The sequence below is a fragment of the Cydia splendana genome, chromosome 21, assembly GCF_910591565.1.
Source record: "Cydia splendana chromosome 21, ilCydSple1.2, whole genome shotgun sequence".
NCBI lineage: Eukaryota > Metazoa > Arthropoda > Insecta > Lepidoptera > Tortricidae > Cydia > Cydia splendana.
Genome location: NC_085980.1, coordinates 284,339 through 300,783, shown reverse-complemented (window position 1 = coordinate 300,783; position 16,445 = coordinate 284,339). Strand labels below are relative to the sequence as shown.

Here is a 16,445-nt window from a genome sequence, read left to right as displayed (position 1 = left end):
CAGACACGTATTTTTTTTAGCTGCCCATACTCAACTTACTGGGAGAAATTGGCCTCCAAAAGTACTGAAAAGTGACAAAACGCTCTAACTTCTGTAGAGAGTTTTGTTCAAGCAAATTGCTAGTTAATTACTGGTGTGAATATATGTTGGAGAACATGAAAAAATAATGGACACGTGTTTTTTCGGCTCAAATTCATATTTTACAAAAAAAAAACACACTTCGAAGTTTCATAATTCTCATCCTTTCACTCGAACTTCACGTGGGTTATTTTATACACGTGTCCATTATTTTTTCATGTTCTCCAACATATATTTAAACCAGTAATTATTTAGCAATTTGCTTGAACAAAACTCTCTACAGAAGTTAGAGCGTTTTGTCACTTTTCAGTACTTTGGAGGCCAATTTCTCCCAGTAAGTTGAGTATGGGCAGCTAACTACTCTATAACATATGTATATATATAATAAAAAAAAAAAAAAAAAAAAAAACATAGCCACAACCGAATACAGAACCTCCTCCTTCTATGAAATGGAAGTCGGTTAAAAATAAATCAAATCGGACCTGACCAGTTGATGGTTGGGTACCCTTCCTTGTCAGTTTAGGATATGTGCTGCCATCTATTATTTATAGTTTACTACTAACCACCGTGCTCGATGAGATTAAGTTTAGTTTTCATACGAAATTTTATTTTAGTCTCACTTTATGAACAAAAATTAAAATTTATATTACCAGATACGATGTAAGTTAATAAACAGTATTATTTTACGTGCTTTGTTTGGTGTTTGTTTGCATTTGTGTACCTATCAGTCTAAAATAGTCTTTGTAAACACCAAACCTAATGTCAAACTATTGAAACATGATTGAAACGTTATACTTAACTTCATGAATATTTGCATTAATTTCTTTTTCTTTTGAATATACAATACCTGATACCTTATGATGATTTTGTTTAAAATAACAGCAAATTTTACTTATTTTTTAATTAAAATGTCTGAACTGTTGAGCCCTTCAAAATAATAATATGACACCTTCAGGTAATATGACAGCTGTCAATGTCACTAGACGCACTTGACACTTGTTTGAGTTTAACAATCGAAAGATACCAATGACTGTATGAATTGTGAAAATTTTCTCGTATTTTTAGTTATTTTTAAATGAATGATGTTTGTAAGCATTATCGTGTACTTTTATTATGTACCTATGTTCAAACTTCTTGAATAAACGTCTTTTATTATTTATTATTATTATTAAATAGTTATTCGTTTTTCATAATTATGCTTCGTAGCTCTTAATTCTATCTGCTAGTCAGTATCTAAATCTATTTCTTAATGGGTTATCGTATGTGCGGCTCAAAATGTCTCTTTATGTGTTTGGGACTAACTTGTATCGTAGGTTGTTATTTAGCCTTACTTCCTATAGAAAACGGTGAGTAAGTACATCAGAAATATTTCGTCGTTATTTCTAGCACATTAAACAGTTAAAACTTTTGTCCTCAGAGAAGCTGCCATCACCTAAACCAGTTCAAAAACATATCTCTAAATTGTCTCAAAAGGAGCGATTAGCAGTAATAGTACCATTTAGAGATCGTTTTGAAGAGCTCCTAGAGTTTGTCCCGCATATGCACGACTTTTTAAACAGGCAATCGATCCCTTTCCACATATTTGTGATCCAGCAGAAGGATAACAACCGTTTCAACCGAGCTTCCTTAATTAATGTGGGTTTTCTACATACGAAGAAAGACTTTGACTATATAGCGATGCATGACGTGGATTTATTACCTATGAATGATGATTTGAAGTATATATATCCAGCTGCAAATCCTGTTCACATATCGTCACCGCAGACGCATCCTAATTATCACTATTCAACATTTATCGGAGGGATCTTGCTGATCAGGCGGGAGCACTTCGAGCTGGTGCACGGCATGTCCAACAACTACTGGGGCTGGGGGCTGGAGGACGATGAGTTCTACTTGCGGCTGAAGGACGCCGGGCTGCAGGTGCTCCGGCCAGAGGGGATCACCACTGGGACTGAAGATACATTTAAGTATGTATTCATATTATAAACCATCTTACATTCCACCAATTTGTTGTTTTTATAAATGCTACTCTTTTGATTTTTCTGAGAATGCTCTAGTCTATTCCATTATGTACCTAAATTAAAACCTATCGGGCACGAGTTGTTCACTCAATGACATAATTCTATAGAATTATTGAAATTGTATTGAGAATAATAGTGAGCTAAATAATTGTGGCTTTCCATTACAGAAAGGTCCTTATGCTTCAAGTGCAATAATTACATATTCATCTGAAATTCCAACAGAAATTCTGATAGGAACGTCCTTATTGCAGATGAAGCATAAAGACCTTTCTCTATGGAAAGCCACAATTTACTTTATTTATTTAAACTTAACTGCACAAAATAATAACTAACTTAGTGCCATGAGGCATTCTGTACCAGTCAACCTTGAGGCACAGAGAAAACAAAGCTGGGCAAGAATCAACTGATTTAAAAATATAGGTTTACTTAATGTAAATAATGTAGAATCTACATTGTAGATGTTTTAACAGTTGTTTATTTACATAATAAATATTTTTTGCCCAAAATCAACTTTATTACCTAGGCAAGTGTATTCAAAATGCAATAATGGTTTAATATCTTATAAATTTAATTCATAAGTTTCATAACCATTGTCATTAATTCCTGTTTAATCTGATGATTACAGATTAGAGATTAGAATAACATAGGTATTAAGATTTAGGTTTAGTGTATTGTCATGACATGACATTCATGATAAAATCATAAATTATTATTGATTAGTCACATGTCTGACTCTATAAGTTAGCACAATAACAAAGTAAGCACTTGATAGTACAGATTTATCTTGGTATAGTTTTAGATGTTTAGAATAAATCATTTTACATTTCATTTTCATTCTAAACTCCAGTGAGCAAGATCAATCAGGTAACAGAAGTGAAAATAGCTAGATTAATTTGATATTTTAGTAACATCCTTGCACCGTAGCACCTGAAGATGCTACGTTGGTTTGAATCTGGCCTCTGCCACTAGTCACTTTTTTATGTATACCTATGCTATCTATTTCAGTTTCTAACATCCATATCATTATGTCATATGATTTTCAAGCCTTCACTTTACTTGATTGATAATTCCAAGTTTAAATTTCCAGACACATCCACGACAAGACGTACCGCCGCCGTGACCACCGCAAGTGCTACAACCAGCGCGAAGTGACCCGCCGCCGCGACCGCGACACCGGCCTTCACGACGTCACCTACCGAGTGTACAGTGAACATACCGTGACGGTTGATGGGTTAGAAGCTACGGTTGTGACCGTGGAGCTAGTCTGTGACGAGAAGAGGACGCCTTGGTGCCAGTGTCCTAGTACTGTTGTTAAGAAGCCAGAGGCTAAGGCGAAGAGTTAATATGACGACTTTCATACTCATATTTATACCTACATAACACACAAAATTGACACTTGGAACCTAAGCTCTGTTCTATATGCCAGATACTGAAAGGAACACCACATTATACGCTTAGCGCATATTCTTAGAGTGAAACATATATCAAGAAAACTTTACAATTCACACTCTCTGTGCTATTGCGCGCATATTGTTAGCATGAGACAGATAAGGTTAGTTCGATTGGCCAATTTGATTAGCAATCGTCCCATTTTTGCACAAAAGTTAGTACTAGAATGATAGAATGATTAGGCAAATTGGGGTAAAGTAACTGTTATTTTAGTATCAAGTGGGTTTTTATGCATGTAAAGACTCTGTTTAAAACATACTTATACTATAAGGCACCAGCTTCCACTGAGTGTACACTGTACAGTGAACATACCGTGACATTCGACGGGCTGGACGCCATGGTCGTGACCGTGGAGTCCGTTGAGCTGGTCTGTGACGAGAAGTGGACGCCGTGGTGCCAGTGTCCTAGTACTGTTGTTAAGAAGCCGGAGCTAAGGTGAAGAGTTAAGTAGAGAATATTCAGTTTTTAAGAACAACTGACTCAGTTTTTAGTCTTATATTTAACAAAAAAACTCAAAGCCGTGTTACACGGTAACCAGTGGTGGAACCAGGATTTTGGTTTGGGAGGGGTTTATAGGTTGTTGTGTATGAAGTTTGAGGGTTATTGAAAATAAAGGCCAAAGCGTAGCCATATACCTGGTCTGATATAGTCAATTAGGTATAAAATTATGAACAATTAATCTATCTTCAGGACAACTATTTCTGTTAATGATTGGTTATTAGTCATTCATTAGTTAGTATTAAACGGAAAGTTTTGGACAGTATCAAATGTTACTCAAATTTTGTTAAACAAAGAGTTCTCATTACCTTGTTTTATACTGTAGTTACTGTAGCTTTATAAGTTTTATGACCCTGTGACATTCCATGGTAATTAAAGGATTGATTACCCATTTCTAGAAAATTGTTATGGAAGTCCTATGAAAAATTAAATATTTTTTGTTAGGTCTTCTAAAAGTCTATGTCTAGTCTCTCTACTATAAATATTTATACCTAAATAACTGATCAGTGGGTACCATCCATCACTCAAACGGACTAAAACTTCCCTTTCAATTAATTGTAATGTAAGCAATAATTACTCTGTTATAGTTTTATTTACATTTTGTAAATATTTTATACTGTAATGACAATAAACATACTGTTTGATCCTAATTTTTTTAAATTTATTTTTAAAATTACTAAATGGAGCGCAAAAAAAGGAAACAACTTTTAAATAAATAAACCACTTTATTGAAGCATTTCTAAGCTTATTTTAACAATATCCATTTAATAATATTTCCATAAAGAGCTCCAAAATTATGGCAAATAGAATTCATAAATTTCAGAAACATGAACATAAAATAACAAATACCTTGAAACCGTTTAAGACGTCAAGAGACATGTATCGTGGTCGACAGTGTCAAGTAGAGTCAGAGTAGAGTGCGTCTAAGCTCTGCAGAGTGTGGCACTGCCATTATAAACTTCGTATTTACATATGCGCTTATTCATAAAATTTAACCAACTTATGTTCAATATCATCTCTTTTGACAAACACAAATATCAAAATGTCTGATAAAAACAAACGGCTTGTTAACTTAGAATTGACAGACGTTGAATCACGCCGTTAGAAATTTGAAATATGGTGGATGGTGGTACTGCCACACTTTTTCACTGCAGTCTGTGCATGTTAATAGCATGATCCGACTCTAGTGTCCACCACGTAATGTAATACCATTGGGTGCAGTACATCACATCTACCAGGTTTGATAGTTTTTCTAGTATTTACACAAAAGTAACAAGGTTGAACAATAAAATTAATTAAACTAATTTAAAATTAAATACAACCTATAATGAGTAGGTACAATAAATTAATAGGAACATCGTCCAAAGATGATATCCAATAGATACAACATTCAGAATATACACGTGACAGAGGTGGCGCCACTATCTATGTAAAATATGTCTTTGAACTTGGTTAAATAAAAATCAACGTTAAGACTTAAAACATAAGTGGAATAGTGGATACAGTAGAAACAAATTTAACTGATTTGCAAGACCGAAGTGATCCCATAGTGTACCGCGGACAAAGGTTTGTGCGGTACACTAAAAACTACTTGTAGGTTAATATTTTTTATGTGGATTGATATAAAATAAATATTTAAAGTAAGAAAACTTTTTTTTTTCAATATATCTATCTTCGAGCAACACCGGCTTCCGACACATCGGAAGGGAGGGGGCCAAGCGATATCTCACCGTACAAATCTTTCTGCCATTTTTCGCGGGGGGAAAGGTGCACACAGTCGCACTTCTCACACACTTACATACAAAATCCAATCTGTAATGACGACACAAATACATAGAAAATGACACACGTCAAAGACAAATCTTGCAAACCTCGATCTCTTTTTGTGTACGGACGAGTGACAAGTGTCACAACACGCACACTAACACATTTTCGTTGAAGTATGTTATTGTATTCTGAGAGATGAGATGTCGGATTTGTCGCTCGACCGATCCGCAATTTGTACTGAGCGAGCAAAATCGATAAATCCAACAATTACATGAGACTAAAATATAATAATTGTGTTTGAATGTAATTAAACGTATGATATGTAAAAAAAATATTACATGTGAAATGTAACACTTTCTTTTTGTAAATTTGATGTCCCCGACCTCTTTTTATAACAAAAAACCGAGCAAACAGGCATTTTTGTGCAGCAGTGTTCACGCGCGCGTCTGGACTCGGTCTAGTGAAAAATCCAAGTGCAACTAGTTTTATTACCCGCGCTAGATTAGATTGACGCGCTAATCTTGTACCTCGGCAGAGGGGAAATAGTGCGAATGCCGCCTCCCTTCCGTGTTGCTCGAAGATATCTATAGAATTGTAAAATGAGCGCCGCGACTGTCACAATCTTGTTCAAAAAGGGGGCTTACTGCAGTTATGACAGGGCTTTTAACAATAGATATAAGATGAAGGTATAACCTACTTATCCCCTACATTCTTCATATCTAAAGCTTATTACCCTCTGCCTTAAGTCCGCTTTTTAGTTTAGCATTCAACTAATACAATAAGATGCTCACAGATCATTTATGTAAAATGAGTACAATTACATATTTAATATGTATAAATAATACATATAACTAGTAATAAATAGCTGAATCATATTTTCTGTGATAAATATAAAATAACATTGCACGATGTGCTCGTGCCACGAGCACATCGTGCAATGTTATTTTTATATTCGTTATTTTTTTATATTGAGATTTCAAACTATTTTTTTTATGTCAGACTATGAACGAGAAGAGAAGCGCTCGATTTAAATGTTAGATTTGAATTACTTGTTTTTATTAAAAAATCTGGTACATCACATCGTCCACATTAGGTGTGTGCATACAAAACAATCCTAAATAATCTCTTAGGACTTAACATAACCTTTCTCTTCGTAAACTTTAAATACCTATATTATATGGTTACATATCAGAATACCGAAAATCGATTTACCTAACGTTGAATCACCTATGCTCGTTTCACCTATTTTTTTAAATACCTAGTGATCAATTAACCTAAGCTCATAACACCTAATGAACGAATTACCTATTGCACGTTTCACCTACAATTGGTTTACCTAAGCTCAGAATACTTATGCTCGATTTACCTAAAGTTGAAACACCTAATACTCGAAATACCTAAAGCTAATATACCTAATACATGAAACACCTAATGTTGATATACCTAATGCACGAAATACCTAAACTCGTTATACCTAATGATCGAATTGCCTAAAGTTAACATACCTACTGCACGAATTACCTAAAGTCGGTATACCTAATGATCGAATTACCTTAAGTTAACATACCTAATGAACGAAATACCTAAATTCGATACACCTAATGCACGAAATACCTGAAGTCTATGCACTTAGTGAACGAAATATGTACCTAAAATCAATAATATAATTATTATTAGGACATACAACATTTGGTATAAATTTTTTAGCCAAATCATTCAATTGGCTTACTATTTTTTAACATAATATAAGTTCTAGTCATTTGCCAGAGTCGAGATAGGTGCGACGACGAGCAAAGCGAGGAGGAGCGTGTTAGGTTAACTGCGACCAAACAGTGCCAAAACCGACTTTTATTACATCGTCATGATAACTTACAAAAATTACGTTTTTGATGAGATAAGATAACTAATTTTGTATTAGACTTACGAAATCATTCTACTACCTAAAAATTAGCGTTTCAAAAAGTGTATTTTTAAGTTGTTATGCAAACAAACAGTTTCTACTGTAAGGTTGGGAAATCATACGATTTATTGGGTGAAGTTGCCAGTCTTGATCATTCGGCAAAATGATATGAATTTTGTACTAGGTATATAGACTTTAGGTATTCCGTGCATTAGGCATAATGACATTAGGTAATTCGTTCAGGAAGTATATCAACTTTAGATATTTCGTGCGATAGGTTGAACAGTTTTAGGTATTTCGTCCATTAGGTAAATCAACTTTAGGTACATCGTTCATTAGGCATATCAGCTTTAGGTGTATCGTCCATTAGGTATATCAGCTATAGGTGATTCGTGCATTAGGTATAATAGCTTTAGGTGAAACGTGCAGTAGGTAAAACGTGCATTAGGTGTTTCGTCCTTTAGGTTATTTGAGCTTAGGTATTATAAACTTAGGTCAGTCAATGTTTAGGTAAAATGATCGATAGGTAATTTAAAAATAGGTGAATCAAGCATAGGTGATTCAACATTAGGTAAATCAGTTTTCGGTATTCTGATATGTATATATATACTGTTACTCTGATACTGCTAGGTAGGTATTGGAAAATCTAAGATTTTTAAGCTATTAGATAGGTAAGGTACAATGGCAACTGGCATGATTGCTGTAAAATGCAATTCGTTTCTAAAATAGCACATTTTCGAAAGCAAAAACCATCAAAATAAATAGGTAGTTGGTACCAACAGTGACACTCTTGACGTCCGTCGGTGGGCCTCATGCCTTTAGTGACCAGGGTTTACGAACTGTCAGTTACCAGTGTGCGCGATGGTACTCTAGTAAACCGGTCATTCATTTTATTAATGTGGTATGTTGGGAACGAAAGGGCACTGAACACAACATTAAATGGGCTAACTAAATGCATGCCAACTATCACAGTCAGTCTGGCTAATTGGAAACATACGCTCAAATCGCTCGCAGAACTCATAGTCTGTCAAACAAACTGACAACCAAATTTAATTCTGGTTTACTTTCGAATTTATGAGTTTGGCCACAGCGCCACGTTGCCAACCCACCGGGTCGTTCGCCGCATGCAAACAATGGCGACTGCCGGCATGCCATACCATACCTCATACGTTGCAGTTGATGATGATGAACGACCAGCCGGGCTAGCACATGATTGGCGCGACAGTATCTCGCGGCGAGATAAACTACCCATAACTCTTTTATTAAAATAGAAAAATACGGGTAGTCTATCTCGCCGCGAGATACTATCGCGCCAATCATGTGCTATGCCTACTAGAGTGTGACATTATGTCAACTATCATAGTGAAAAGCTCCAAATTGGCCCAAAAGTCATGGTAGACTGTACATAATTCTTAGACCGCATCACTCATTCAAAACACAAAATTTGATGTAATACATAGTAATGCTATTTCAGTATGAAATGAAAGCGGAATGTTTTGAGCGTTTACATTTACTAAAGTTAATGGCAAATATTGCCAAGCTACTTGTTTAAAATTAAGTTATCCTCGTAACGTAAGGCCTCCCACACAAAGTTTCCCTATTTTTAATTTGAACCTTGTTGTACAGTAGATTAGGGTGACTTTCGTTTGTTTTAGAAAACAATGAAACAAAAGAAATGCCACTTTATGTAGTATTGGAAAGGTTCAAATTAGATTGAAACAGAGTGTACATTGTAATGCACAGTGGGCCTTACGATGTTATATTTGTGGCAGCAGAACAAGAGAAATAAGCATTTATGGATCAGAACTTCATTCCTCTTTATCCCAGTTAAACATAATTTCATTACATAAATATGCGACTGTTTATTTGTCTATCAAAATATTTGTTATTTTCAATCGGGCGCTAAATATAACGTAATTTCGTTTCCCTTGAAGGATAAAATTTAATATTGAACAAAAGTATCATTTTGATAACGAAGATCGTGTTTAACTGGGCGGTTTCTACATAGAAAAATAAACTTGAGACAATTAAGTACAGGCGATAAGGAACTTCATACGCTTTTACTGACATCTGTCAACATCATACGTACGTAGGGGAAACATCCAAAATGATTCCTGGGCTTGACTTTATAGCCTTAAATTATTTCAGATCATTTAGCTAATTTATAAAAAAATCACAATAAATAGGTGGCTGTGAGCTAAAAGTGTTATTGATCCAATACATTTTACTATTCCTTGTGTATTTCAAAATTAACAACTATTATTATCACAAAAGTCGAGCCCAGAGCCGATAGGTACCATCTGAAGCACTTAACTGACCATTAGTCACCCTTGAGGTTAAATTAACAGGAAAAATTAAATCATTACAGGTCTAAAACTGCGATTGACACAACTTGACCAATGACAGCTTGACAAAGGGACGTTTTGGATAGTTGCCGATTGAGACTCGTATATAATTCACAAAGATAACAAGCTGGAAATTATGCTATCAGCCAAATATTTAGTTATAGTCCGTTTCACTGTAATAATATTTTTAAGTGGGTTGTAAACTGTTAATTATTTATTTTTGTCTTCCTTTATGTAATACATATCGCGCATTGGATTACTCTGTAAAGTGGTATTGTATACTTGATTAATAAATAAATAAAAAAATAAATAAAGTTACACTTTGTAAAATGCGCCCCAGGATGATAAAAACTTAAAAAACTTCAGAAATTTTACCAATTGTAATAAACGTAGGTATGTGGTTGTAGTCAATTACATCTCAATCCCTTGATACTAAGGTAATAACGCTAAGCATGAAGAATTTCGAACATTAACCCGCCTGTTCCTATCTCTGTTGCGCGCGCGTATTGTACGAGTAGCGTAGCGTAATATAGCGGCCGTGTGCCGGCGGTCAATGCCAGCGGAAAAGCAATAAATTTATGCGCGTGAGATAATGATAGTAAACGGCGAGTCAATGTACCAAATTCTTCATGCTTAGCATCCATACTTTAAAACCCAGTGTAATATTGACTAGTGGTCAGTTAACTCATAGGAAACTAGACCTTATTTAGCATGCGGTTGCGACTAGAGTGCCTCGCGCTCTCGCGGGCGCGGGCAGCACGTCAGCTACAGCGGGCAGCCGCCTCCCTACGACATACAGGAACATTAGCAAACAAACAGACATATCAAACAACATTAAGGAATAAGGCCTCAAAACATTTAATCGAATGTAGTGTCAATACCCAATGAAGAAAATCATGGGGATAAGATTAGTTTTCTAAACAACCATAAGAAGTTAACTGGTTACATTTGAATAAAATGTTTGAGGCCAAAATGTTCCATAAAGACAGCGGTTGCACAGACGACGGGACTGAGAATCTTTAGAAGTATTGAACAACTTGTTTTAATTAACTTACTAACTTAACTTCAAAAACAGATGAATGACGCATTGTTAATTAATATCCCGTAGTACTATGAGACTGCCGTTAAAACAGGAATGGCTATAAATTACGCATTCCGAGGTTTCTATTCTAATGGGATCAAACACAATCAATCAGTAACAAACAAAGTTATTGTATAAATACAAGTAAAAAGAGATAATGAAGTGTTAGGTAGGTACCATGCGTATTTCATAGACACAAAAATAATAATTAATCATAAAGTAATATAGAAGTTGAAGATAAATAAAGGGTATACCTAGGTAATGTGTAATGAAAACGCAAACAAACGGACTAACACTCACAGAAATGTCTCTTTTTCTGTCTCGACGGCGGAAATAACGAAGATATCTTTGCCTCATTATCCTGCCGCTGTACAATTTCTGTGAATGAATCCAGTTATTAAGAAAAAAATTGGGAACTAACAACGCCCTTAACTGACTACGGGCGAACCTTAGGTAACCCCGTACCAGGCATAGTCGACCACATACGCGCCAATAGAATTTCAAATTTAGCATTCCAATGTTCAAATTAGGTTGCACTTTCGGGAAATGTGAGTTGTCTACAAATGAATCAACAAAGCTGGCTTAATTGGAATATACCTAAATATTTGGATTATTAGTGAACCTTTTGAAGATTGGTGCGGCCTGGAACAAGGTTACAGTAAATGTGGGGAAGACAGTCTACAAGCTCTTCCGTCGCTTCTATCTTTTGCGTTTGTACGGTTTGTATACATAACATAACCTACTCCGTTCCTCCTCCTTCCGTTTAGACCAGCATTTCCCAAACACTTGTGGGTCGCGAGCGAAAATTGAGTGGGCCCTGAAACTACTAGGAAATCTGAGGGTTACCAATAATATTATATGACTTTTAAAAAAAAGACAGTCAAGATGTGGGTCCCGAAGTTGGCAGTTTTTGTTAGGTCCCCCACCTAACCCTGTTAACTTTGGGAACTTTTTCAAATACGAGAGTTGTTGTTTTTAGACCGTCTTCCCAACCAACATATGATATGCATGTCTCCCCCACACTGACACTTATATCTTTGCAACAAGGTACCTATTATCAGTCAACAGTGTGGACGATGCATGGTATTCGCTTCGGAACATAAATGCGTACTGAAGCCAGGAGGCGTCCAGGTTATTGACGTGACAATGACCGGATAAAGCGCCCATCTCTTTATATGGAGAGATGTTCGATAACCACATCATACCAAGACTTTAATGAAATATTTGAAACCAAAAGCTACAACTAACAACAAATGCGATCGAAATTGAAAACACATTAGATAGGTACTAAATACGTTTTATGATTATGACCATAAATTATGAGTGGGTAGATATATTTTTTTTTTGTGGGGGATTTGGATTATATTCAGTAAATATGTATAATGTTTAGGATGCATACTTACAAGCAGAGTTGGGCAAAAATTAACTTGAATAAGAATAAGAATAAAAACAGAAATTTTATTCTTATTCAAATCGATTTGAATTAGAATAATTCTTACACTAGTTATTTTAGAATAAAATTAAGGTGAATAAATCATGCGACTTTTATTTTAAATGCGGAATAAAAAACAGAATAATTATTCTAGAAGTGGGACTATTCTAACTAAGGTTTTATTCAATTAAAATGTTATTTAGAATTAAGTTAATTTTTGTAGTACAATTGGTTATATTTTGTAAGTTTATTTTCAACCTTCTATTTAAAAGTCGGATTGATTTGATATTTGCTACTTTAGTTTAGGTATAGTACACATTGAAGAGTTCCGCTATACACTATCTAGTTCTATCATCCGATCAGGGTGCTTAGCCAATATGCCAAACGTTGATGCTCCGTAGAGTTGCGCATAGTCTCTCTCTATCACTCTTACATATTAGTGCGATAGAGAGACAGATAGCGTGTCGTAGCGCAAACGATTGGGTGCCTAGCTAAGATGCCAATTTTTGTTTTTAATTTAATAACCAAATCATTAGGTTTAATTTAGCTGCTTTTAGCGCTTTCTGACTCTCACTCTTACATATTAGTGCGATAGTGACAGAAATAGCGTTTTGTTGTCGTGGGGCAAACGTTTGGCATGTTGGCTACACTCCCAATGTGCCTAGCCGATATGCAAATTTTAGTTTTTAATTTAATAACCAAATCATTAGGTAAATTAAGCTGTTCTGGGGGCCTAGCCAACATGCCAATCGCTTGCGCTCCGACAACGAAGCGCTTTCTGTCTCTATCACTCTTACATATTAGTGCGATAGAGAGACAGAAATAGCGTTTTGTTGTCGTGGTGCAAACGTTTGGCATGTTGGCTACGCTCCCAAGGTGCCTAGCCAAGATGCCAATTTTTGTTTTTATTTTAATAACCAAATCATTATGTAAATTTACCTGTTCTGGGGCCTAGCCAACATGCCAATCGCTTGCGCTCCAACAACGAAGTGCTTTCTGTTTCTATCACTCTTACATATTAGTGCGATAGAGATACAGAAATAGCGTTTTGTTGTCGTGGTGCAAACGTTTGGCATGTTGGCTACGCTCCCAAGGTGCCTAGCCAAGATGCCAATTTTTTTTTAATTTTAATAACCAAATCATTATGTAAATTTAGCTGTTCTGGGGGCCTAGCCAACATGCCAATCGCTTTCTGTCTCTATCACTCTTAAATATTAGTGCGATAGAGAGACAGAGAGAGAGCTTCGTTGTCGGAGCGCAAACGATTGGCATAATGGCTAAGCCCCCAGAACAGCTAAATTGTACCCAAAGATTTCGTTATTAAATTAAAAATAAAAATTGACATCTTGGCTAGCCACGTTGGGTGCATAGCCAACATGCCAATTGTTTGCGCTACGACAACGAAACGCTATCTTTGTCTCTCTATCGCACTAATATGTAAGAGTGATAGAGACAAGCGCTTCGTTGTCGGAGCGCAAATGATTGGCATCATGGCTAGGCCCTTAGACCAGCTAAATTGAACCTAATGATTTGGTTAGTAAATTAAAAATAATACGGTTACTGAAACTATGCGATATGCGACTGTCAATTTGTAAGATTTTATTCCATAAAATAGGTATAAATTAGGCAAGAGACTAACTACTTTTACATCTACCTAACTATACGTAATTAGTACCTATACCGTACCCGGACTAAATTTTTATGCGTGGAATATTATTTCGAATAAAAATCATGATTATATTTATTTGATTAAGAATAAGTTATTCTCATTCAATTTTTTCTCATACGAATTATTCCCGACCAAAATCATTTGAATATTTTTGACGGGAATAAAATCGAGATGATTTTATTCCTACGAATTCTTATTCAAATAATGATTTTATTCTTGAATGCCCAACACTGCTTACAAGTAACGCCTCTTATTTTTATGGATAATGCATAAAATATACATACTTATTAAAAAAAACATGCAGTAATAATATAAACGTTGATATAAATAAATAGTAAAGTTACAAATATAATATTATTGCGTTGCGAACACAATTGATTAAATATCTTGTGTAAGCAAGTACTAGAGCTGTACCTACATAAAATATCTCGCATAAAAACAATATATTTTGAAGTACAATTACCACTAATTGATACAATAATTTGGCTATCTGTTATAATATAGTGGCTATAGGTATCAAATCATTGTTGTGCCACGGTAGGACTAGGCTTAAATTGTATAAAAACTATCACAGAGGGGTTACGGAGACTATAAACAATTACATGTATATATTTATCTAAAAATTCTCTCTTTAATTGAAAGATGCTTAAAATGAAGAGACTTGCCAATATCGTGTAAAACACACTATTCTTTAACTATTTAAGATATTTTAATTATTATCTTTTTGCGGAGACAGTAAGGTCGATATTTTAATTGAACACAGTATACTTACTGCAAAGAGAATAAAGTCTATAGAGACGGATTGTCAAAGTAAATTATGTAGCCACTGTAAATTTACTGCCATCTTTCGACAGAACATAAAACTGTTAGAACGCCATTTGACTTTGATCCTTATTCTTTCAGTGATATGTGTTAACTTATAAATATTAATATTCACGCCATCTACTCGACTATAGGCCAAAGGTATGGTTCCATGTTTTCGAGCGATGGCGCCACAACCTTCAGCCTATGCTCGAGTAGATGGCGTGAATATTAATATTTAAAAAGTTAACACATATCAGTTAAAGAATAAGTATCAAAATCAAATGGCGTTCAAACAGGTTTAATCTTCTGTCGAAAGATGGCAGTAAATGAACTGTAGCTACATAATTTACCATGACAGTAACTCTCTTCTTCAAATCCTCTTTGCTTACTGATTGCCTTCTGGCGTTAAGTCTGTCTTGTGTACAAACAGCAACACGTCTAACTGTACATCGGTGGACGTTATTACAAAAGTCATAAGGTTCCACCGATGTACAGTTAACAGTGTGGGCGATGGTACACTTTTAAAATTAAAGTAAAGTAAAGTCGGCGACCTTCACAATTTTCTCTGATGAGCACGTGTATGGCTCGCAAAACCGAACTTATGCACCGCACTGTCCAAATGCGCCTTCAACTACGGTAGTACTATTAGTTATTCTGTGCTTCAACGGAAGTCCCGACCTAAGCACAGAATAACGAATAGTACTCCTAAGCCGTCCTACGCATACACATATGTATATCGACCAAGGGCAAAAAAAATTGTACACAGTGCGATATTGACAGGTATCTTTGTAATGAAGAGACAGCATCCGAAGTTTGAGCGATAATTTGGCTAATTTTATCATTTTTATACGACGACATAAGTTTTATATATTAACCACAGGAGACTTGGGAATTATAATAGTCGTGTCTTATATTACATACAAACGTTCGTAAGGTTTTTTGCAGGCGTATGTAACTCGTGTCTTGAGATAGTTTATTTAAGCTACGACGCATTACGAATTCATTGAGGTAATATGACGTATTAACAATATTCATATAGTAAAGTTACTATCCTAATGCAATATATCTTGTTTCGCAGTAAAATACTGCAATATTTTTATTCCTATAGTATTATTCATTATGTATACACATATATTCAAAATACATTTAGCTATTCTAATATCGAAATTAAGTTTGGCATTACGACAATTAGCTGCTGGAATCGACTAGGTTCAGAATGTGTTAATATACGAATATAATTATCATCGAATTTTGTAAGAACGTTGAGTATATTACCAGTATAAATATATTAATACTACATGCATATTACATATTTATCTTTTAGTTTGGGTTAGCCCTCTATACTCGTAGATACATGGAGACATCGAATAGGTAGGTACAATATTTACTAGTCTATAGTAC

General features: G+C 35.1%; 2 protein-coding genes across 2 annotated transcripts in view; both read left to right on the top strand.

The window, feature by feature from the left end:
- LOC134801353 (claspin-like) overlaps window positions 1-16,445 on the top strand; it is a 416,093-nt gene that overhangs the window by 228,007 nt on the left and 171,641 nt on the right. The gene's annotated exons all lie outside the window — the stretch shown is intronic.
- LOC134801079 (beta-1,4-galactosyltransferase 7) lies at window positions 1,074-5,712 on the top strand. The gene is made up of 4 exons (XM_063773600.1): window positions 1,074-1,162; window positions 1,255-1,424; window positions 1,496-2,045; window positions 3,187-5,712. The coding sequence occupies exons 2-4, from the start codon at window positions 1,328-1,330 to the stop codon at window positions 3,440-3,442; spliced, it is 903 nt and encodes a 300-aa protein (XP_063629670.1). The 5' UTR covers window positions 1,074-1,162; window positions 1,255-1,327; the 3' UTR covers window positions 3,443-5,712.